Source organism: Calliphora vicina, chromosome 4 (assembly GCF_958450345.1).
Source record: "Calliphora vicina chromosome 4, idCalVici1.1, whole genome shotgun sequence".
NCBI classification, from domain to species: domain Eukaryota; kingdom Metazoa; phylum Arthropoda; class Insecta; order Diptera; family Calliphoridae; genus Calliphora; species Calliphora vicina.
In genome coordinates this window covers 30814728-30841155 of record NC_088783.1, presented here as the reverse complement: position 1 = coordinate 30841155, position 26428 = coordinate 30814728, and the positions used below count along the sequence as shown (strand labels likewise).

The window sequence follows — 26428 nt, the reverse complement described above, 5'->3', positions numbered from 1 at the left end:
CAAAAGTAGTTTAATGGCATAAAGTGTATTAATAGGTCTTTATTTGGTTCTTGGTGTTGTATGTTTTTTTGCTGAAATCAAAAAATACATACAAAGTTTGATTTAATTTTGAAAAAAAACATGTTAATCAATTTTAATTTTTCTTTAATTTTATCTAATGCCTATCTCTTATTTATTATAATGTGAAATCATTATTTGTCCGTTTTGACTAGAACTTTAAAAAAAATTGGTTTTTGATGGCACCCATAAATAATACATTTTTAACGTATATGTAAGTAACTCAATAATTTAATATAACCTATATATCCTTAGATTGAGATATTAATATGAGCTTCTGCTGATATTAGGAACACTTAAAATATAATCCAACATCCAGTTTATAATATTACAGCTGAACCGTAAGGCTATCAATACTTCAAAATGTCCGTCCATCCGTCCTTCCGAATTTAGAAAATATATAAAATATTTCAGTATTTTTTTTTAAAAAGGATATACGGCAGTTATGTAAATCCTTGCTAGAATTGAAATGTTAATAACTAAATTAATCTGATATTATAAGAGAACAATAATTTCTGAAAATTAATGATTTTATTCAGGTTCATAGGTTTTTTAAGGAAAAGGATGTATGGCAGCCACCCGAATCCTTGCTGCGATTGTAATAAAAATTTTCACAAACAACAATAGCTTTATTAAAATGATTATAACCAAATTGGTTCCAAAATAAGAAACGATTTTTACGAATTTTAAAAAAAAAAAAATTAGATGTTATACAGTATATTGAAATCTTGATGTCTTGGAATTATGAAATCCTTCCGATAAAATTTTCATAAATTTGCATCTAATATTATAAGACAACAATAATTTCTGAAAATTAATAATTTTATACAGGTTTATAGGTTTTTTAAGGAAAAGGATGTATGGCAGCCACCCGAATCCGTGCTGCGATTGTAATAAAAATTTTCACAAACAACAATAACTTTATTAAAATGACTATAACCAAATTTTAAAATGTTAGGAGTATAACTGTGAATTTTATTCAAAATTATATGTTCAGGATATATGGGAGGTACCCGTGTCCTTTCACGGATTTTTTTAAGAATTATATTTTTTCTTAATCTTACCAAAAGGTAATATTCCACTAATTTTTATTCGTCTGCAATAACTCCTTCTATTTTTGTCCATTGCATATATGACAACAAAGCACTGTGAGACGCTGTCCTGTCCATGTTAAAAAAATGCTTGTGTTCGATTTGTGAATTTGTGAGAAGCGGTTTGAGAAGTAATCGAATTTGGGTCTGATCGAGCTCCTTTTCTTGATTAAACGCTTATTGGCCAAGTTATTATCGATTTTAGATATTGTAAGTTTTTATATAAAAAATAGTTTTTTTTTTGTCAGAAATATAAATGATCACAGATCAATCTCCTTTTCTTGATTAATCGATTATTGGCCAAGTTATTAGCGTATTTAGATATTTTGAGTTTTTATATAAAAAAGTGATTTTTTGTCAGAAAAATGAGTGATCACCGATCGATCTCCTTTTCTTGATTAAACGCATATTGGCCAAGTTATTAGCGAATATAGATATTGTTTTTATATAAACAAATCGATTTTTGTTAAGAAATATGAGTGATCACAGCTCCTTTTCTTAATTAATCCCAAGTTATTAGCGATTTTAATTAGTTTTTAATAAAAAATCGATTTTTTGTCTGAAATATGATTGATCACAGTGAGCGTATTAGTGGACGTGGACAATTAGTTAAATCGATCCAGACGTCCTGCGATTTTAGATATTTAAAAAAAAATTGGCGTGGTCAATTTTTCTTTCATTAAAACTTAAATTGGATTACTATGATCATTTAAACAAAAAATTAGCCAAATCGATGTAGCCGTTTTCCGATTTTAGATAAATTGAAAAAAGTGGGCGTAAAAGTGGGCGTGGTAAATTTTTCATTCCGTAAAAACTTATGTTGGGCTATGGCCAACATTTTAAAAAAAAATTTGTCTAAATCGGTCCAGCCGTTCTCTACTAATGCAATTACCAACGAACGACATTTGATTTTTATTTATATAGAGATAGATTAAGTGAATTCGCTCATTTTCACAAAATTTTAGTTTTTCGTTTGATAGACATAAAATTGAGCAGTTAATGTTTTTTGAGTTATAATTAATTATGTGGAGAAACGTATAACAAAATTTATAATTTTACATAAACATTAAAAAAAAACTCTCCATAGAATTGAAAAATTGTGCATCATCAAATTTAATGTTTGATTCATGGTGGCGTATGATTATTAAAAAATAGTAGTAATAACCATACGTACTCACTCGTACTTTGAAACTTTTGAGATTGATTGCTTAATTAGCATAGACAGTCTATGAAAGTGGATAAACACCTAAATAAAAATATGTTGTTTGGGAGTGATTTGTCAGTGATATTATTCCTGGACTTAAATTTACTTAAGATTTAACACGAGGTAAATAGGATCACTTACAATTTCTATGATAAGATATCCTGAGGCTTTTTAATTTTATAACTCACTATCGTTTTGTGAACAATTTTAACATTATTTTCTAATTTATTTAAAAATCAGAAAATAGTGATTTTCTGTTCGTTTTGGCATACATTGTTTTATATATACTAAGAAAATGGTTTAAGAACACTTTTCATTACAAATATAACTTTAGTTTTTCTCAAACTCACAATCATAATTTTATAGCCTTTTAATTTATTTTCAAACTTAAGTTTGAGAGACTCTTAAATAAATACTATTTTAACTTTGCGACTCTAAAAAAAAAGAATTTCCTATTTTCCCACACTATCCTGTTACTCAAGGTTCTTTTTGTAGTGCAAAGAATAAAAAGTATATAAAACCATATTCAAGTTAAATTTTGTATTAAAACGTTTACCCTTTAACAAAAAAAAAAAAACAAAAAAAATAGTAGTGGTAGTAGGAATTTTTTTGTAATCACATATAATATATACAATATAAAAAAGACATTCAAATAACAACAACACCAGCAAGCAAACAAAACAAAAAAATAGCAGAGAGAAGACTGAAAAAAATTACACAAAGCATTTCCGTTTACACTTACACAAGAAAAAAAGAAAACCAAAGTGGCAATTTGGTGCTTAAGTTGTATATTCTTCTTTAATACAACAACAACAGTAACAAAAACAAAAACAAAAAATGCTACTTGCTACATGCATTGTAAATGTGCATAAGCTTGGTTTGTTGTACATAAATGATGTATGAGGTAGTGTGAGTAGAGTAGTTTAAATAAACAACAACAACGAACAAATACAAAATAATACATATGTATAAGAATTCATACATATGTATGTGTATGAACTAAGCTTGGTTGCACAGATATTCCCCTGTAAGTATATTTGGGTGGCCCTTATTTTCCACTTATCCGATTCTCGATGCTCACAAAGTCTAAAATTGTGCTTCGCCATCTAAAAATCAAACTACTGAAAACGTTTGAAGGTTGCATATTTTATTTGAAGTTTCCTTATAGATAGCGAAGTATATTAAGCCATGTCCGGCTGTCTATCAGTCTGTCCGTTTGTCTGTTGCAATTAATTTTTTGAAGATCCCAGATATCTTTAAAAAAATGTTAAAGAATTAAAACTGTTTTTAAAAAAAAATTTAAAATAACAATTCGAAAATTTTTTTTTCCAAAAAATGAAAAAAAACAACTTTGGAAAAAAAATAAATTTTGTTTACCTAAAAATATTGAAAATTTTTATATTGAAGCTTAATTTGGTGAAGGATATATAAGGTTCGGCACAGCCGAATACAGCTCTCTTACTTGTTTTTTATTAATATTCTCACCACTTAGGTTTTTGACACCTGAGTTAGGTCTTTGATTTTTATGTATTTTATTTTCTGACATTTATAAGCCATTATATATTTTGCATTTTAAACATTTTTTTAAACCAAATTTCCAAAAATTAAAAAAATCAAATTGATTTTAATAAACGCAAAATAAGAATTAAAAACAATATTTTAAAGGTACTAATTAGCATGGGATTTAAATTTGGCGTATTTCGAGTAAATTTTGTTTTTGGTCACAAATTTCTTAGAAATACATTTCGTAGCTTACTTTTAAATATTTAATTCCAGATTGTATATTTGACTTGTATATTAACTTGTTCTTATATTTAAATATATTTGTTCTATGGCAAAGACTATTGTGTTTTCAAGCTAGAATGTCTTAGAATGAGGATTCTGGATATATGTATATATACAGGGTCTTCGGTAAATATATTGATGAGTTACAAACAAAATGGCAAAATCAGTATACCCCCGTTCTTTTTTGACAATAACAAAATAATAATTTGAAAAAAAAACAAAAAAAAGAAACAAAACTAGAAAAATATTTTTATTTTTAAAAATTTCTAATTGTTTTAATTATTTGTCAAATTACCACACATAGTTTAATTCATAGGGTAACATAGAGACGAGACGTAATTGTCAAAAACCTATCTCTGGCAACAACAAAATACATGTTAGTCAATATATTTTGTTATTGTATCAGACATGTGATTTGTTTCAATTTTGTTTGACTAAACGGAGTGTCTCGTCTCTATGTATAATTCTCTATGGTTTTATTGTTTCTGCAATACAAATTTGTGTGAATTTCATAAATATCACAGTAATTTCATTAATAGTTTTATACTCTACACCACAGAGAATTATACGCAGAGACGCGACACTTCATTTTGTCAGGCAAAAAAACAACAAATCATATATAGCACTAGTTTTTATACCCGTTTGTGCAGATGTTTGTAATGCCCAAAAATATTAGTCTAACACCCACCTTAAAGTATACCGATCGACTTAGAATCACTTTCTGAGTCGATTAAACGATGTCCGTCCGTCTTTCCGTCCGTCCGTCTGGTTGGCTGGCTGTCCAGTTCGAAATTTTGAAGATATTTCGATCAAATTTGGCCTAAGGACCAAGCCTATTGAAACTGGCTGAAATCGGTATATTATTTCACCTTGCCCCTTTATATATGTATCTCCACAAATTGCGCTCCAAATAAGTGTTATATATACAAAATTCATGTCACCAAATTTTGTTACGATCAGTCATAGATCCCATATAGACCCGCTTCCGAAAATCACTTTAACGTGCATAAATCGCTTAAAAATGTTGGTATACTCACAAAATTCAACATAGTAAACTTTCATATAGACATAAATCACACGACCTAATTTCATGGTGATCGGTCTATAATTGGTCATAGCCCCCATATTAATTTTCTAAATTTTAAGAGAAAAATGTTTTTGCTCTTTTACTTACTGTAGGGTATTATATGGACCTTCTTACCTTCTTACTTGTTTTGAATACATTACAATGAAAGTTGATGACGGATACAACTGTTTTTTTTTCGAAAGAGTAGAGAAAATTATATAAGATTTTTACAGTGAGTAGATATGACCACTGTAAATCGATTTCTTGCAAAAAGTGAAAATTTAAAAATTTTGAGCTGATTCTCTTTAGAGGTCCCAACACCCACCTTAAAGTATACCAATCTGAGTCGATTAAGTGATGTCCGTCCGTCCTTGTAAACTACAGATCGCAATTTCAAAGATAAATCGACAAAATTAGGCACAAATATTTCTATTACCCCTAGGTAAGGCTATTGAATTTGGTTAGAATTCATCCATTATTGCTGCTAGCCCCCATACACTTGCAATATCTGAAAATAGTTAAGATTTCATAAATATCTTAATTATATAGATATCCAAACCAAATTCAATACAAATAAGTTTTATATAAGCTGAACTCTCACTACCAAATTTAGTACCGATCGGTCCATAATTTACCATATCTCCCTTATAAGGACCACTCTCGTAACTTTCATTATCCAAACAAAATTCAATAGAAATAAGTTTCATATATACGCAAATAATGCCATCAAAAATTCCATGATCGGTCCATAATTAGTTATAGCCCCCATATAAGAGATACTTCCGAAAATCACTTTAACGGCCATAAATGTGAAATTTCACCAAATTTTATAATGATCGGTCCATAAAGTGTACTTTCTTACTTGTTTTAATATGGATTCTGACATATTTTTCACGTAAACAGAAAACCGAGCATTTACATTTAAATATCTATGGATGAATGAAATGCAAAAACTATTTTATTTCTATTTTTTTCTCGTTATGGCATTTTTTATATTTTTTTAAAATATTACAATATTGCTACCATTATGTTGCACATTGTCCAATTTTTCTCAAATTTTCTGCACTTGGTTTTTAGATAAAGGAGAACAATTTCAAACCTTAGGATTATCGAAAATCAAAAAAAGTGAAAAGTAGAGACCACCCTAATATACATACTATTCTCTATTAAGGTATTTATGTTTGAGTATAGGTATGCAAACTAGTAAGGGAGACTAAATAAAGGATGTGTGAAGGTTTTTTTTTATTATTATTATTTTTTTTTTGTGTGAATTTGTGCAGTTTAAGTGCAAGTGTGGGTTTATAATAGGTGTGATGCAAATTTTATTGTATAGTATGTGGCTTGTATGAATAATATGCTCGCATAGAGATTTTTTTTCTACATCATTGTTTTCATTGCTTTGAGAGTTGTCGGCTAAGAGCACTAAAAAAGGCAGTTAAGGTAAATTAAGAACAATACAATTGTTTAAAGCCAAAACATTTAAACATGCATTTGTGTGGTACACACACATAAGCCAACATTAAAAAGGCGTTTGTTTTGTAGGCAGCAGCAGATGAATGAGAAACATATAAAATGACAAGTGCTCTTGAACAACATTTTATTTTTTCTTAGTAGGCATAATATTTACTTACATTTTTAATATAAAATTACATCTAAATTAAAATGAAAATTTTGTTTTGTTTGTCATTCTAGAGTATTATCACGTAAACTAAAACCTCATTTAGTTGCCGACACCCTTAAACAGTATATAAGTCGAGCGCAACGCCCTGCTAAAGGATCTCAAGAGCAGCAGCCTAACATGGAGTTTTTACGTGGTGTTTATGCGTTTATGCAAGTGAGTAGATCATCGGTGAGTGTCGCTTATACCATTTTAACAACTGTACTAATCTATATATAAAAATTTCTTCTACTTTTTTTGTGTGTGTTATTGAAAACCTTGATTCATATGGGGTTGGAAAAATATCAATTAAAACCCATTTTTACAAAAAAAAAAACCTAAACTATACTGCCTAACTACATAAATATTTATGTAATAATAAAACTTCCCATTTAATTTGGTTTCCACAAAACAAAAAAAATTAATAATTTACACTTATATTAAAATTTAATTACAATATCTTAAAACAAAATTAATCCCATACAATAATTCTCACTGAAAAAATTTTATAAACTAACTTTTTTTGTGAGTTATGTCATGTCCTAACAAACCATTAAGCAATTATTTTATAAGTCGCCCTTCGTATATTTGCGTTTCTATTTATTTGTTTTTTTTTTAATTAATTGAACCACTAATTTATTTGTGTGATAAAATATATATATACAAAATTTAAAAAAAAAACAACAGCATCTGATCATTAAGAAATTTAATTAATATAAAGAAACTAAAACAAAAATTGGTATTTAATAACAAGAGCATGATGTTGTATAAAGCTTGAGGAAATTATATACAACTTTGGTTATATGATTTTTGCACAGTAATATTCCAATTAGATACAATATGTGTTGTATTGAAAACTTGTGTTGCAGAAAAAAACGCCATAAAATTATAAATTTTATAAATTTCTATTAATCAAAATATACCAAAACTATTTCATAAACGAAGTTCAAAAATAATAACAAGAAAATCAATTTAAGAATAGGTGCCTTTCTAACCCTTTGATAAAATTGGGGCTGAAACATATGGCATATTTTCGGGGTTTTAGAGCAACATTATTTGAAAAGAACACGTTATACGCTTACTAAACTTATTTTTTTGATAGATCGATCATACTGTGTGACGTTGCTTATTCTTTATTTATTCAAAAATATATTTTAATAATTAAATATTTAAAAAGGACATTGGTAACCCTGCTGTGTGGTTTTCCACACATATGCAATTTCTATGTAGTTTGCACTAATTAATTTAATTTTAATTTCTTTGTTTTTCATTTCTTTTTTATTTAATAATAATGCAACCTACATAGAAATTGCATAAGTGTGGAAAACCACACACCAGGGTAAATAATGCCACTTTTTAAATAAAATATATTTTAATAACGAAATATTTAAAAAGTGACATTGTTTACCCTGATGTGTGGTTTTCCACATCTCATTTTGAAAATGAGATCAAGGTTTCAAGTATTAAAAACTTGCTTATATCCAGTGTTTTTTTTAGAAAACTAGTGATTTTGCTAACAGCAAATATAAAAATTAATAAATTTAAGGGATCATATCATTTTAAACAGGTGCTACAGATAAATATTAGAACTTTCAATCTCATAGCTCAATAGCTTAATACTTAAATATTTTATTAAAATTCTATATAAAAATAAGAACATACTTGCTACTTCAATAACCAAAGTTGTATATTTATGATTCATGCTCTTAAAATCACTAATAAAACAATAAAATTCTCATGCCACAGTAAAATAATAAAATAATGTCATGCATAATTTTTATCATATTAAAAATTTTCAAAATAAAAAAAAAAACTTAACAAAAACCTGAGCGAGTGAGCGAGCGAACGGTAGTAAATCTAATAAATTAGGAAAAGAAAATAATAAAAAAAAAGATAATTAAAATCTTTCTCATTAAAAGACGGCGTCGAGCAAAAAAACACAACCAACATAAAAATAATCGAGCAAAAAAAAAATATCTATCAACAAAATGAGGCAAGAACAAAAGAAAAATAACATAAAAAGCATCATTTCGTACTAATGCATTTTGTTATAATTTCAACAAACAACTTCTTAAAGCTCTTACTTACTACTACATACTATTTTCCTCATACTATCTCTTTCTTTCTCTCTTAGTAACATATATTATTAAAAAAAAACTTTCTCTTTCCTCTCCTCAACTCTACTCAACTCACTCATTAAAAAATATAAATTAATATGCAGACATTAATCATACAAAGTTAACAAAAATACGCAACATCCTTAACGAAAAAAAAAACTGAAAAAAAAAATCATAATAGCAAAATAAACCAAAAAGCAAATGTAAAAGAATATTAAATTTAATTTGCCACAACAACAATAATATGAGCAAGAAAAAAATAAAAAAAAATTAATGTAAATTACATTTTATTTCAAAACAACTAGAAGGGGAAAAGGGATGTGAAAAAAATGTTTTTTTTTTTTTTGATGTAGCATCTCATATTGCCGCAACTCATTAACAATTTGTGTGTTATATTTTACATTGGTTAGTTAGTTGATTGGTGGTTGGTTTCTTACACTTAAACCACACAAAAATATTACAATCTTAAGGGTATTTCTTTTCTTTTTAAATATTCCATTTTCTTACCTCATTTTTTTAGAATTTAAGATATTTTAAACTCATTTTGTCTTACACATTTTTTTGTTATTAGATTTTAACATTTTTTATTTTTATCATACCCAAATATTTGTTTGTTCTTTTATTTTTGTAATTTTGTTCAATTTATTTTATATCCGAATTCTTAATTTAATTATTACCGGTTACCAAGCGCAGCAGCTTTTTCTCTCATAAAAGTAACGAAATCGTTCAATGCTGATTTCCTTACAAAATAAAATACATAAAATACTTCTTATCTTTAGAATATATTTTAGAATAATTATGATAATTTACATTTTCAATTAAATACATATTGAACATCAACATGATAGTACTGGAACATATTTTAAAACACTCCCTCTTGAAGCATATTTTCCTTTATTATTGGAAGCATTCACATGGAAAGCAAACTCAAGTGGTTTTAATTGTTATGACTGGAGATGTTTTCTGATCAGCTTTTAAAAATTGTGTTGCACTTTTTGGGTTTTCGATCATAAGGTCTAAAATTGTTATCCGCCACTAAAAATCAAATTTCGAAGTTTTGGATAAAATTAAAAATTAAATGTTGTTGCAATTAAAAATAGTTGTTATCTATTTATTATGCATTTTTGCTGATGTTTGTAATGCCAAAAAATATAATTCTAACACCCACATTAATGTATCCTGAGTCGATTTTGAAGATATTTCGATCAAATTTGTCGGCCCAATGACCAAGCCTGGCTGAAATCCAGTCCTTTATTTCACCTAGCCCGCATACAAACGTACTCCCGAAATAGGACTTTATAGGCAATAAATTTGTATCTACACAAATTTCTCTCCAAAGTTATTTTATATATACGGAAGTCACCTAATTTTCTGATGATCGGTCCATAATTAGGTCTGAAAATCCCTTTAACGAGCATAAATTTCTTAAAAATGTATGTATCCAAGTAGAATTCCGCAGAAATAACTTTCAGATATACATAAATCACACGATATAATTTCATGCCGATCGGTCCTAAAATGTTTCCAAATTTATCCAAATTTAATTTAACAAAAATAAGTTGCATATAGAAATTAATCAAACGGCATAATTTCATGACGATCGGTCCATAATTGCTCATAGCTCCCGAAAATCCCTCACGAAAATAAATTGTTGAAACTTTAAAAGAAACACTGTAGGGTATTACTTTCTTGTTTTAAATAAAAAAATGTATGACATCAATATAAACCAAATAATTTGAAACCAAAAAAATTACAAAATTTAATGGAGATCTCAAATACCAAATTTTACATTTTTAAATTTTAAAAAAAATATTTTTTCGATTCTTATAAATGCTAGATGAGGACAAAAAATGCAGACTTTAACATTTTTACAAATTATGGCTGGATTTAAAATTAACGGATTTTGAAAAAGTTTAATTTTTTTCCGATTTGAGCAAAAATTTAATTTCATCGAAATCAGAAAATTTCAAATCGGTTCACATTGTTAAAATTTGCATTTTACACCTCATATAGTATTTATTAGAATCGAAAACAATTTTCTCAAATTTTTCATATTCAAAAACATCAAAAAAATGTTATCGATGTCAGAAAATTTCTATATTTAAACAACATTAATAAATGACATTTTTCAACATTTTTTTTTTAATTTTTTGAATGTGAACAACCTGAGACCTTGAGAGTATAGAAAATCCAAAATGTGCGGATATTACTTTTTTGTCTGTTTTGTAAAATATTGGAAGTATGAGTTCTTATAGGGACTTATAGACCATCAAAATAGTTTCATCAGAAGATATTTTGCAATCATGTTGTGTTACCGACGCACAGTGAGAAAAATAAAAATTTAAATATCCCATATTTATAGAGAAGGTATAACTGAATTTAATTTTTGAATATGGACTTTAAATAACAAGGAATGCGGAGCCGCAATTCGGATATTCCAATTTAAATATCCAATATTTATAGAGATGGTATAACTGAATTTAAGTTTTGAATATGGACTTTAAATAACAAGGAATGCGGAGCCGCAAGGCCCCAAGTAAAATTTTGTATCAAAATGCAAAAGTGTTATTGAGAATCTCACATTTTTCCAAAAATGGGATTTTTTGTGCTATTGACGGTAACAATGTCGGGGATATAAATTCTCTTTTGCAAACTATTTAAGAACATTTCGAAAGAAAGATATGTTATTAAAGAAAGTTTGGCATAAATTTAAAACTTACATGCTAATTTCTCTCTTATAGTGGATTCCATGTATCTAAAAATCTTTCAGATATTTGCCAACCTATAGCCATGGGAAAATCGGACTGTTCGTTTACAAGTTATAGGTCTATTTCCAATTTTTTCTCATTTCCCCCACTGTGAGAAGTGGAAAGATTTTTAGTGTGGTTCATAAAATTAAAGTTTTAAATACCTTCGATATAAAATCAATTTTAAACCATCTAGAACAACACTATAAACAATGTGTAAAAAGATGGCTTTCACAGCAGCCAGCATAAAGTTTCAGTTTACGTCATTTCTAAACCTTTTTGTCCGGTGGTTGCCTTTGGTGAGCTGGTTTCAACGCCACAATAAGCTATTTTCAAAAAATATCAAAATGTTTACAATATTTCAATGATATGATCCCAAATTCGGAAGTAAAAGTTGGCTTCACTTTTAGAAGCATTTTCAATAATAAACTTCTTTATTCAAGCCATTCAAAAAGTCTTTTTCAGTTCAGATACGATTTATTTCAGATATCCAGAGAATATGCTCTCTTAATTGTGCATTATTTCGTTGAAATTTAAAAATTTTTCTTTATGTTGTTTTAAAATTAAAGCTCCTTTTACTATACATCATGTAAGATAATTTTGTTTATATTGAAAATATATTTTTCCTATTATTCAGATCTTATCCGATAACAATCAAACCTATTACTCTTGAAAAAAACGTAATTTTTTTTTATCAAAATAAAATTTAAACCTTTTGGTCAGCATACACTTAGAGAAAAAATACAGCTGTACATGTTTACGGTAACCATTTAAAATTTTTTACATGTTTTTTTATAACAATATTATGGTTACTATAACTATTTTATGATTGCGGTAACCACAACATGGTAAAAAAATATCATACACATGATTATCACAATCATATATATGATTGTAGTAAATAAACATATGTTTATGGCAATCATGTTCATGGTTAATCATAATAATGTATCATAATATGTTGTTCTCAGATTACTATAACCATAAGCCGAGAATAATATAATGTGGTAAATCCTTTATCATAAAAAGGGTTGTCACAAACATACACTTATTTAGTACAATCATATATATGATTGCAATAATCATGTGAATCGTAACTTTAACATATTAAGGTTACCGTAACTATAATATTGTTAAAAAAATGTATAAACATGTTGAAATTGTTACAGTAAAAATGTACAACTATATTTTTTCTCTGCGTGTAAAAAGTATTGTAATCTAACGATTTACTAACTTTTAATTTAAATGTTTTCTTTTCTTTTTCAACTCTATTAACTCTTGGTTAATTTCTTGTTGTGGTTAGAAAAAATCAGAAACAACAAACTTAACTTAATGGCAATTTTATTTTTATTTACCTGGACCCTGCAGGGTTTCATTAAGATTGAGCTTAAATTGCCTTTTCTGTTACTCTAAGAATCACCTTAATTCATTAACATCTTTGATTTGTAATTCTTTTTACTCAGACTCTTTCCTTCAGTTTTACATTCATAAAATTAAACAATAGTTAGAAAATGTTTTTAAGTTTTTTTCCTCTTCATTACAAAAAAAAAAAATGTTTTTATTTATGTTTTACAAAAAAATATATAGAAAATATTTTTGTTAATTTTCTTACGTATGCTGCTTCGTTTAGCTGTATTAAATTATTTTCTTTTTCCAATTTAATATTTTAAGAAGAAAAAAACAAAATTCTCTTCCACTTGAATAAATATTTTTCGTATTTTTTTTTTCTTGTAAAACTTGGTTGAGGAAATGAATTTGTGTTTATGGAGTGTTTAGCTGTGCCAGAGCCTGTGTCTTAAAAGTGACAAAAAGCAAAATGTAGAGAAATGCAAGAAAAAATATTAAGAAAAATAACAACAAGCAGCGTTAAGAAAATAACAAAACAAAAAGATAAATAATGAAAGTGTTAATTTAGAAATGAATAAGTACTACGTGTTTAATTTCCTTTTTTTTTTGCAACGTTTCCTGTTGTGTTTTCGTTTTTGTGAGGATTTTTATTTTATTTCTTGTATTTCAGTTTTTCTTAATTATATAAACAATATTTGTTGATCTTGATTTCTTTTTCTGTAATGTATACTGGGTACTTTTTCTGTTCTCTGTGTTAATGTCTGTGATTTATATTAGTTTTTATGTTTTCCTTTTTTTGTGTTTGGTCCTTTTCATTTGGGCTATTTTTTCAGTTGTCCCTTTTTCATTTTTACACTTATTAAGATTTGTATTTGTGTGTATATTTTATGTATTCTGTTGTTGTTTTTAATTAATGTTAATATTTATTTGTGTTTATTATTATTTTTATACTTTTTGTGTTCAGGGTTTCGTTTTAAGATTTACCATTTTATGTTGTAATTTTTAAGCCAACATTTCTGCTGGTTACTTATTTGGTTTATGTTTTCTTGGTTTATAGATATTGTAAAAAGCTTTAAAAGGTATATTAAATGTTTTAAATGTGTATTGAAAATAATTTATGTGTTTAAAAGGCTCGTATAATATATACACTGTTGATCTATTGAAACTACTTAAATTATTAAGAATAAACTATTGTTATTTCGTAATACAATTTACACCTAGAAAAAAGTATCGTTGTACATGTTTACTTTAACCATTTTAACATTTTTACAAGTTTCTTTAACTATATTATGGTCACTGTATTTATTTATGTGATTGCGGTAACCATAATATGTTTAAGTTACTATTCACACCATTGTAAATAAAAATAAGTCTATAGTAATCATGCTTATGATGAATTATATCATAATATGTTGTTCTCAGAGTATTATAACCATAATCCAAGAACAACACAATATGGTTAAGTATTATATCATAAATATGGTTCCCACAAACTTATTCTAAATAATTACAATAACATATATGATTGCTACAATCATGTAAATAGCAACTTAAACATATAATGGATACAGCAATCATGTACATAATTACAGTGACCATAATACTGTTAAAAAAATCTGTAAAAATTTTTAAATGGTTATGTTAATAATGTACAACTACATTTTTTCTCTTCGTGTATATAAACTGTTTAAAATAAATAAATTAATATAATCAAAGCACTTTGAGCTGAGGCTGTGCATAATTAAAATTACCTTATACAAATTCGAACTGAATTATTATTAAGAGTGTCCCATTTCGTGAAATTCGAACCTTAGTTTTTCGTTGAAATAACCTCCACAGCTTTGTTGACACATACGAACTATTTTGTCAAAATTTTCCATGATAATTTTGCATAAATGTGGCGGAATTTCGTTTTTATGAATGGATGGTTCTTGACTTGTTGTCATAAACCTTTAATGTCAAACAACTATATTAAAAGAGATTCAAGAGTGTTGAATCACACGATCATATTCACCAAAACAGGATCGTGTAATAATTTAATTGTTTCACAGACTAAATGATTTGTGTCACCACATATATATCATCCAATTTAGGTAGAAATAACGTAGTTATCATGTCTAGAAACAGAAACAGTCTATGCTTTCGAAGAAACATGATCCAATAATGCATCCAGTTTAAAATCCGCAGCAAACAGCGAACCGCAGTGGTTGTATTTATTTTTCGACAATCACATGAGTGTTCTTTAAACGACAAATGTGGCAATTTAGACGATTAACAAAGCTATCAAGACGAAAATCTCCTACAGAGAACTTCTTGAATTTTGCAATTATTGTCCATGACGCTGAATTTAAATCCCTCGACTTTCATGCACACTCTCGATATTGACATTTAAATATCTGGTTTTTCAATTGCCAGTGTGTTTAGCATTCATTCATTCATCTCACGATTTCGAGCACTAGTAACAGTTTCTGCTTGACCAACATATTAAAAGAAGTGTGGTTCAATGCTGGCAACAGCACCAAACAGTGATTCATTGAGGACTCATTAATTTTTTCGATAATCTCATGATAAAGCCAAGATAGTGAAAATGAGCTTAATCTCTTAGAATGGTTTTTAGAACTTCAGCGCGTTGCTCCAATTTTACCCAAACCACAATGGCTGTAAAACTGTTGTTGTTTTTGGTTGGTAACTATTTACAACGCAAAAGACACCAAAATGAAATATTTTCTCTTAATCACACCCTTGTGTGGGAAACCACACAAAATATTTTTTAATTCGAGCTACTTCAAAAGTGATGTTGCTTGCCCTGGAGTGTGGCTTTGCACACGTATGTATATTTCACTAGGAACAGCATTTTTTTTGTTGTTGGAAAATGAGCTGTTTTTGCCAAAAATGTGTTGAAAATAAATTTAATGTAATAGATAATAAAATATTAAAAATATATGTTATTCATGGTAAAATATGATTTTGATTACAAACTAAATTATGTTGCTAGTGCAAATACCTACATACCACATGTGTGGAAAACAACACAGAGAGTAAACAACATAAGTATTTCTTTAAGGTGAGAAAAATGTTCGTGCCGGCATTATGCTTTACTCTTTTCCTAATTACTTTTTTAAGTACCATATAAAAGGATATTAGAAGCAATTTTGACCATTATTTTTTAATGTAATAAAAGGAACTGCCTCTTCCACGATGTCCAAATAAAAATCAGTCGAAAAATTTGTATGAAAAACACTCAGTTTTTTAAATTCTTTCGAATAGATTTCATACAAATTTGTTTGAATCATTTTTCTTTCGACATCGTGAAACAGGCCTGAAGACTTATAAAAGAAATTTTTTTAAAATCATAACCCAACTAATACTTTTTTTTAGTTCAGAATATTGAAAACTTGTTTGTTTCTAATTTTCACAAATTCTTAATAATTTAAATTAAAATGTTTATTGATTTATATGAAAATATAACTAAAAATAACAATATGTTTACAAAAATTGTTAAAATATTTGCATAAAATGTTTATTTAAAAATATCCTACAATTTAAAGGGAATAAAAATCTTTACCTTCACATATTTTTTTTGGTATTTTTACAATACTGTACAAGTAGTATATAACAGAAAAAATATAATAATAATTTTCAAGCTAAGACAACATGTCAAGGGATTACATGAAGCCTAAGTAATATTTTCAGCACATAACATACATAAATACCTAAAATAAAGAAAATAAATTAAATAAACACTCCACATGCTATGATATAATATGCCTTATAAAATATGCATAGAAAGCATAAAAAGCATTTTACAAAAATTTAATTTTCTTTAAATTATCTACTACAACAACTTTCTTTTCTTTAATTTTCTGTCGAACACTAACTTTATTTGTGTGTTTGTAATATCTTGGTTTTAATTTTATTTCAAGAAACAACAACTACAGTAAAGAAGGATCTATATTTAAAATAATAATTTCTTTTTTTGGCAGAAATTTATATACATCTAACAGAATTTAATATTACCAAAAACAAAATTATATTAAAAAAAAATAAACATATAACAGGCATTTTTTGTTGGGTAAATAAAACAAAGCAAATTAAAAAATGAATATTTAATGATTAAGGAACTTAAGAATTTCACACATACACATACAATTTATTCAATAAATATAAATATACATACAGATATACATACAAAAATGTATATAATATGCAATGTTAATAAACCTGACCCTCCCCCCCTGTTTCCTCAATAACTAACTTTAACTACATTTATATACACGTACACACATACAAAACACTTGCAACAACATAATCACAAAAATGTGTAATAATGTTTTGAACATGGAATTTCCAGATATGTAAAGTGTACAAAAACATATTCACATAGATACAAAGACAAATCTTATCAGTAACAACTTCTACTTGTTCTCGATCTCTATCTCTTTACTAAACTTACACATACATAGAATGTTTCAATGCCAATGTATTTTTGAGTCACTGTGTATGTGAGTATGTATTGTATATTTGCGTTGACCAATAACAATTTGTTTGCCCCCCTCTGTCTTTATTCCAATTAATATTTCAGCTGACTAAGGAAGGTCTCCTAAGGTGTTGAGACAATTTGATTAAGTGATTCAAATAATGAAATAATTGCAATTTGGAACTATAGGGAAGGTTTCTGGAATTCATAATTCTTACAATAAAACTGTCGCTATATAATCCTAATATCGTTGATATGATGTAGAAAAAGGCCCTAACTCGCATTTTTTCGAACACAATAATTTTTCTGACACTAAAATTGAATGAAATAGTATCAGATATAACGGTTTTACAAGCAATTGTTTCTATTATGTTTTTACCTTTTCCTGTAAATTTAATATTATTTGAGTTATGGCCTTTCCTCATGAGACCAACGATATGACTGACACTTGTGTGTGAAACTGCAGATAATTAATAGTTTTTATACAATTTCTTAACATTTCCTGTCGCATCTATTTAGCACAGAAAATGCATTAATTTATTCAAAAATAAATTTTCATAACGAGATATTTAAAAATTAACGTTGTTTACCCTAGTGTGTGGTTTTCCACACATATGTAATGCCTATGTATTTTGTCATCAAAAGTTTGTGTAAAATTTGTTGATGGTTTTGACTATAAAAAAATTATATTTCTAGTGAAAAATACGTATACATACCATATGTGTGGAAAAGAACACACAAGGATGAGATGAGGGATATTAATTGACAGTTTCCGATACACAATTAGAGCACGTAACATTTTGATTTGTGTTCGATTTTGTGTGGTATAGAAGAATTCTAATCGCAAATTCTTTAAATGAAGGGTGTCCCAAAATTTACGCAAGTTTTGAATTAAATAAAAAACGCAAAATGTTTTTTTATTGCATAATAAAGTACAAAAGACAGGGTTATGTACATATATAATAGAATATCAGCCAAATGACCTCCATGGCTTCGAAAGTTTCTTTAACAATTTTGAATTTCGTTGATGCAGCATTGCATTGAACTTTGAATTCAAATAAGATAATTAAAAGAAATCCTATGGTATGAAATTACATAATCTTAGATGCCATCTAAACGAGAGAGTGTACGACCAGTAAATGTATCATGCAGTAGTTGAAATGAATTATATGAATTTTCGACATAATTTCCTACTTCAATGCATGGGTGATTTTGGTCTTGTTGGCATTGAATATTGACTTCAAAAAACCCCAAAGATATATATACAAAGGAGTTAAATCACACTATCGAGGGGTCCAATTCTGATCACCCAAACGGGGAAGTACAAGACCAGGAAATGTCTCATGCAGTTATGGTCTTGTAAAAACCACATACAGTCAACATAAATATTTTCCGATTTGGGCAGAAATAGCATATCGAGATAGAGAGTACCAACAACAATCTGTACTGGACCAGCATTATTTTCGAAGAATTATGGTCCAACAATGCTTTAGCCCAAAATCCGTAACATTTTGTTGATTCAGCGTTTAATTTCCTTCCTCAATGCATGGTTGTGTGTAGGCTTACTGGCATAACCCTTGACTTCAAATAGCAACACAAAAAGATATTCAATGGTGTTAAAGAATACGTCCCGAGAGAGTACATGACCAAGAAATGTAATTAGATTTATCACTGGCTGTATGAGATACATATGTAAACATCTTATTGAAACCATAAGTAGTCCGCATTAATATCAACCATTTTGGATAGAACGAACAATCAAACAGTCACTGATTGACCAATCTCATCTTCAATAAATTAAGGTCCAATAAAGCCTCCAGATCAAAATCTGTACCAAACAGTGACATATTGTGTACGGATTTGTTTTTCGACCGATTTTCGTTGATGCAGAATTGAAACTATTCTTCACTGCTTTAAATAAACCCCAAAAAAAAAAGAAACTGAGTGGTGTTAAATCACACGATCTGGGCTGTTAAGTCTGATCAGCAAGACGAGAAAGTACACCAATATGATATGTCTCATGCAGTAATTGAGTTGTTTTATGAGCTGCATGACATGCGAATCATCTTGTTGAAACCACATGTCGTCAATATCAATATCTTCCAATTTCGGTATCATGAACTCTACCTAAATTACTTGTGGTCGATATCACCTTATGATGCCAACAACCACCAGTAATAGTCACTGCTTGAACAGCCTCAGAGCAGAAGAATTATATATCCAGAGATGTCTCCAGCCCAACATTTACACCGACCTCTGACTCGATATGGATGCAATTTGTTTTCCGATAATTACTTGTGGGTTCTCTGAATACAAAATGTGTCAAGTTTGACGATTAAGAAAGCCATCAAGGTGAAAATCGCTTCATTGCTTATTATAATTTTCACTGGACATAGTAAGTAAGCTTCAGTTCTTGTGTCAGTTGAACTTTTTAAGCATTGAGATGCAGATCTTCTTGAAGTATATTCTATAGAAAGTTTCTTAAAATGTTCAATACTTGTCCATATTGCCTAATTGTTATTCCTTGTATTTTACCAAGACACTCAATGCTTCGATGACAATTGAATAATTTTGAAAAATCAGTGTATTTACCAAACTTTCGTTATTTTTGAAATTTTGTTCAACACGTTGTTCCCTCGTGAAATGCTTAACTTTTACTCACATGTCAAACTATTTTGTTTGGCAACATTTTACTTCGCAAGTGGCGCCAAATTCACATCTATCGTGAATTGTAGGACATTTTTTATTATTGGTCTTGCTCACAGTTTTCTTCTTTGCCGCAATTTCCGAAGTCCATTTATTAATACATTATGATTACATGGAAAAATCTATAAAAATATTTTCTGTTCTTTAACTAGCACATTAGTCTAGCGCAGTCATATCTGCAACAAAAAAAGTATACTGAACATCTATCGTTTTTTAAAGGAACTTAGAATGTACATGACAATTACACACAACTAAATTCTGATCTAACAAATATATTTCCAAGTTCTGAAATTACCTTCCCACCAAATCAAAAAAGTCCACCTCAGGATACCTTCCTTTTGTTAGCATTTAAACAGATTTTTATTAAAACAAACACAAAGTAAAATGGAGAATTAAAAAATACACCAAAACTTTAATGCAAGAAATTTTTTTTCTTAAAAAATCTTTTTTTCTTGGGTACTGAATTAAATCAAAAATTTAACCAAAAAAAAAACTAAAACCAAAACCAACTAAAATACAAACCTAATAAAGGTGGACTATCAACATCACGGATATGAAAATGAAACTGCTAAACAAAGCCAACTAGAGCAACAAGAACAACAACAGCAAACGGTAGCAACAACAACACAATCTACAATAACAACAACAACAACAGCAACTACTGCTACTACTTCCACTCATGTTAAAACTTCAAGACATTTTAATGACAAAGAAAATGCCGCCTTACAAGAAGAGTTGAAACAAAGATTTGCCAAACAAACACTTAAACAAATAAAAGAGGAAGAACAGGAAATGAAATCACAACAAAAGCAAAAACAACAACAACAACAAAATAATAAAATTGAAAACAAAAGGCAACAATAACATAATGTTTTATTGAAAACAAACATAAGAGAAAACATGATTAAATGATAAAGAGTTAAAAACTAACTAAACATAATATACATACAACTAAGTATAAGTATAAATATATTATCAAAACAAATCAAATACATACATATAATGTGATCATTATTATAAGAAGCAATATCTATAACAAAACAAACTCTCATATACTTATACATAACTAAATATCTATATATCTATATGAAATATATACGTATATAATCAAATCAAAATAAAACCGAAATCAAACACACAACGTATTTGATAAAAACATAAAGAATACTCCATTTATATATAGAAGAAAAAAAAGTATAAAATATTCTTTATAACATAAAACAGAGTGAGATCTACTAATTTAAAGAAACAAATCTAGAAAAACCATTGAGTTGCATACACCACAGCTGGTTTCTTTCAAGCAAACCGACAAAGAAAAAACTCCCTCTTCTATACAGCAGAAAAATAAGAAGAAGAAAAAAACACTTTCAAAATATAAAGTGTCTTATATAAGGAGTAAACACCAAAAACAAACTACATACATATAAAAAAAATATTTAATCAGAATACAACTACTACTGCTACTATTCTACTACTTTGCATATGTATAAATATTTATGTACAAAACTTTAAATAATTTTTTTTGCATTATTTTATTGTACATATAAATAAAATAAGAAAAAAAAATACTCCAAAAAACAAAAGCAACAAAATAAAACAGCAACTCCATCATATATTTATATATATAAAGATAAATAAATATATATATTTATAATAAAAAAAATTTCAGTCAGCCGTGCCTTTTTACAATATTATCGTGCTTTTTGTATATTTTGTAAATCATCATTGTTGTCGTCGCCGTCGTCATTATTGTCGCCATCATCAACGTCGTCGTCGTCGTCATTCTGTATATATAAATATAATAATCTGTAACATAAAACTCAGTGAACTTCAAAGTGGTTTCGTCTGTTGCAAAACACTGAACCACAAAACGATTTTCGTACGCATAGTAAAAGAAGATGGTAATTAATATTTTCAAAATTTTTATTCTAACTTTCTTAATACTTCTTTTTCTTTTTGTTGTTTTCTTTTGTAATTTTATTTTTCACAAAATAAAATAATAAGATATTATTTTTTATTTATTTTTAATATAAATTGGTTATAGGATTTTATGTTTCAAATTGTTTAGTTTCAAATATGACTGCAAATTTAATGTATGAAATATAAATTTGAATTATATGTAACACTAGGAATGTTTTTCTTTATTTTTAAAAATTATTATTGAATATCAAAAACTGTTTAGGAAAATGTATTATTCATAACTTTTACTAATGCATATTGTTAAATTTTTGCTAGCTGTTTATTAGTGTTCAACATTACGTATACTTAATTTAAAAATACGTATACGTCATGGTATTGAATATTTTCAAGCACAATATAAACATATTCAGGTTAACCTGTTAACGTTAATCAATCTTTTTTTTGATAATTTTTTATTTCAAAAAACCTTTGAAATTGACATTTGAAATTAAATAAAAGTCATAAAATATATAAAATATCAACCACTTGCTTTTAGGGAAAATTAAATTTTAATTTAAAAATGGGTCAAATAACAAAAATTCAAGATTTTTGCTCCAAGTCAAACATGACCCCAAAATTTTTTTTTTAAATTTGTTTCTAAAAACTTAATTTAGTTTTTGGCATTTTAAATTAAACAATTAATTAATTAATTCATAAAATAATATCAAAAATATCAACCACTCACTCACAATGAGTCAAAATTGACCCGAAGACCTTATAAAGGTTAAGTGTCATTTTAATGACGAAGCCGGAATTAAGATGTTTTGAATTTAATATGTGCATGGTTCCCAGCAAAACCGAGTACATCCTTGGATACAATACTAAGTATAGATGCAATATTAGAGCTTGTCATAGTAAGAGCTTACATTTTTATGGCTTTAATTTCTTTTAAGCTACTAAATCTCGAACCAAAATTATGCCCAATGAAAGTGCAACAGTAGCATTTCCAAATTTATGGGATGAAAAAAGTGTGTCGGAAAATTTAAATAAGATTTCAACAATTTTTCTCTTTGGATTGTTCCTTTATTGTTGAATTAAAAGGCACATGCACAGTTTTACGTCGAATTTTCGATGACCATTCCATTTTATACAATGTGCTGCTGATTTTCAACTTGTTAGTATAAACGTTTGTCTTCAAATAACTCCATAAAAATAAATCCAATGATGTTAAATCCCACAATCAAGAGGGTCAATTCTGATCATCAGAACGAGAGAGTACACGACCAGTCAATATCTTATTCTATATATAAACTCCTTTATAATGTTGCGATATCCGGTACTAATAACAGTCACTGCATTACCAGCCTCATGCATTTTCCCATTGATGGTTACAGACCAAAATCCGCACCAAACAGTGGCACATTATGGTTGGATTTTATTTTCTAAAATTTCATGTGGGTTTTTTGAACCAAAAATTAGTGAATTTTTAACGATTAGCCATTCATGATCAAAGTGTTTTTTATCGCTTAGAATGATTTTGCTCGAAATGTTGCAACCAAACTTCCAATATTTTTGAAATATTGATTAGCAATGACAACACGTTGTTCTCTCATGTCATGTTCTAATTATACTAACAGTAAACAGATGGCTGTTTATTTGGTTGACAATATTTTGCTGCACAAATGTTAAGTTAAAATCAAATGAATTTGGAATTCCTTATGGTATGATTTTTATTTTTTTTTAATAGCTATTGCTTTCAAAATAAAAATCAAAAAAGTCTACCTTACGTTTTTGAATTAAAAGATTTTATTTTGAATCATTTGTACAATATAAATTTATTTGAAGTATTGGCCGTTATTAGCTATGACCATTTATCATCTCTCTGGCACCATATGAATTCCGAGCTAAAAGAACTGCTCATCTTTTGAGGCCAAGAACAAATTAAGTCAATATCGGAGTAGTCGGTTTGTACTACAAAGCTGGTGTGGAAAAACTTCCCAACCACATCATTCTAAATAATTTTTAACAGCCTTTACAACATGTGGCCGAGTGTTGTCATGATTTAATATTACAGTCTCATATCTGGCCACAAAATACCGTTTTCAAAAGATAAGACATCTATTGTCTTATCTTTTGTTAGAATATACATTACAACATATTTCTAAAACAAACAAAGTGCCTTAGATTTTAGCAAAAAATTCATATAAACATAAATTTCACTGACGATTCTACTAAATTATTTTAAAAATAAGAAATAAAACAGCTCTTGTTTTGGATGATAAAACATTGCAGAAAAACTTTTGGGGGAAACATAACAGCTTCTGTAAGTTCTTATGATCAATGAGTGATTAAATTCATTACTTGTGACTAGTTTTAGTTATATAAAAATAATGACTTATATACAAACTGTTGTGGTAAGTACTTGTCTTCACTGACACCACATTAATAAAATAATTAGTTAAAATGCTATCTTGGAAGTTGTAGAGTTTCAGAATATGAATATTTTCTCTCATTAGAATTTTAATTTAGCTAGTAAATAATATTTATGAATAATATTTCTTCATTTGTTTTAAATATCTAAAAGCAATAGTGTAGTAACAATGTCTCCAAATTTACAACAGTTTTTGATATTCAAATTTAATTCTATGACAAAATTTTATTTAATGTATCTATCCTACACTCTATATACCCTTTCAAGAAAATGCCTTTTTAGTTATTGAATTTTTCATTTTATTTTCTATTTTATTTCTTATATCAACAGCAAATTATTTTATTAAAATAAAAAAAAATAATATTTTTCAAACAACAGCACCTACTGTGGGGATGCAAATAGTAAAAATAAACAAGCAACGAAACGAAAATCGATATTTTATTAAAAACAAAAACTTAAAAACGTTCGCTTCGCCTCTAAAATGACAAAAGAAAGAAACTGAATATAAAAAACTAAAACTAGTAACAAAAAATTTCATTTGCTCGGATGCTGCTAAAAATATGCTGTCTAACAAATAACAAATATATAAACAAAATAATTAAACAATTTAAAACAAATAAAACTTAAAGAATAACCCTAGTTAATTTGAAATACAAATAAGTTTTACACAATAACTTTTGTAAAAAAATATAGTAAAGGTGGGTGGTATAAACTCAGTATCAGATAATTGTTAAAAACCAAGGAGGTTGTTTATTTACAAAAGCATAAATTTGATTATAGAAAAATAATTAAAAACAAAATTTATTTTAAACAATTCCCAAGATGTCTTCTTTGAACAATCAATAACGATGACTATTTTTTTGTTGTTTTTCATATAAAAAAAATAAATAAAATTAAAAATTCAATTTCCAAAACAGCTCTATTGCCGCGTATATGTATGTCTGTTTTTTTGACAAAAAAAAAATAAAATGAAATTATAAAAAGCAAATTATTTTTGATATTTCTTTTTTTTTGAATACCAAGGATTAATAACAATAATTTATATTGTGTTTCAAAAATTACACACCAGCAGCAGCAGCAAATTCGCAATTTATTTTGCACTTAAATATTTGTTTGGTATTGTATTCGTATAATCATCATAATCTATTAATATGTTGTTGTAATAAGTACTACATAAATACTATTATTACTAAAACTACTACTAACTACTTACTACTACTACATATGCGCCTAAATATATTATAATCTACAATAATCTCAAATAAAATACTACCAAAAACATATAAATACTTATATATCCTACTACAAAAAAAAAAAAAACAATACTTATCTATATGTGTGTGTGTTCGTATGTAATAATAATCGTATGTGGTAATAAATAATAAAAAAAAAACAAAAAAAAAAGCAAACAAAAATAATATTATTTATAATCAATTAAACTAAAATTTAGTATATTTGTGCACGTAAATTGCAGTCTATTTTACAACCTTATTGGTTACCAAAAAATTAATTTTTATTTATGTTTTCCGTCTTACTTTTCTGAAAAATTTTTGTGTTTTTGAAAAGTATTTTTCTTTATTTTTGATCTTTTAATTTTCGTATGTAGTTAAAAGAAGTAAATATTTGTACAATAAATAATTTAATCGTATGATCATCCTGTAATAATCAATATTGTAAAGAAGTGTGTGTGTCTGTGTGCATGTCTGCTAATAATCGTCTACGTGACTTTAATATAGGAATTGAGTTTGTTTGTCATTTATAACAAAAAAAAATAATGGATTTAAGTATATAATTAATATTGAAGTTTTGGAATTATGTGTACCATTAAAAATAGCTTTGAAGTT

The 26428-nt window shown here is 27.4% G+C and overlaps 1 protein-coding gene across 2 annotated transcripts in view; it reads left to right on the top strand.

Moving 5' to 3' along the window:
• The window catches only part of shakB (shaking B), a 180353-nt gene that overhangs the window by 67996 nt on the left and 85929 nt on the right, over positions 1 to 26428 (top strand). Inside the window, exon 2 of one of the 2 annotated variants that reach the window (XM_065507048.1) lies at positions 6896 to 7052. In XM_065507048.1, coding sequence (XP_065363120.1) covers positions 7002 to 7052 — 51 coding nt within the window. In that variant the 5' untranslated portion in view covers positions 6896 to 7001. The remainder of the gene's footprint in view (positions 1 to 6895; positions 7053 to 26428) is intronic. The other variant, XM_065507050.1, reaches the window with a different exon arrangement.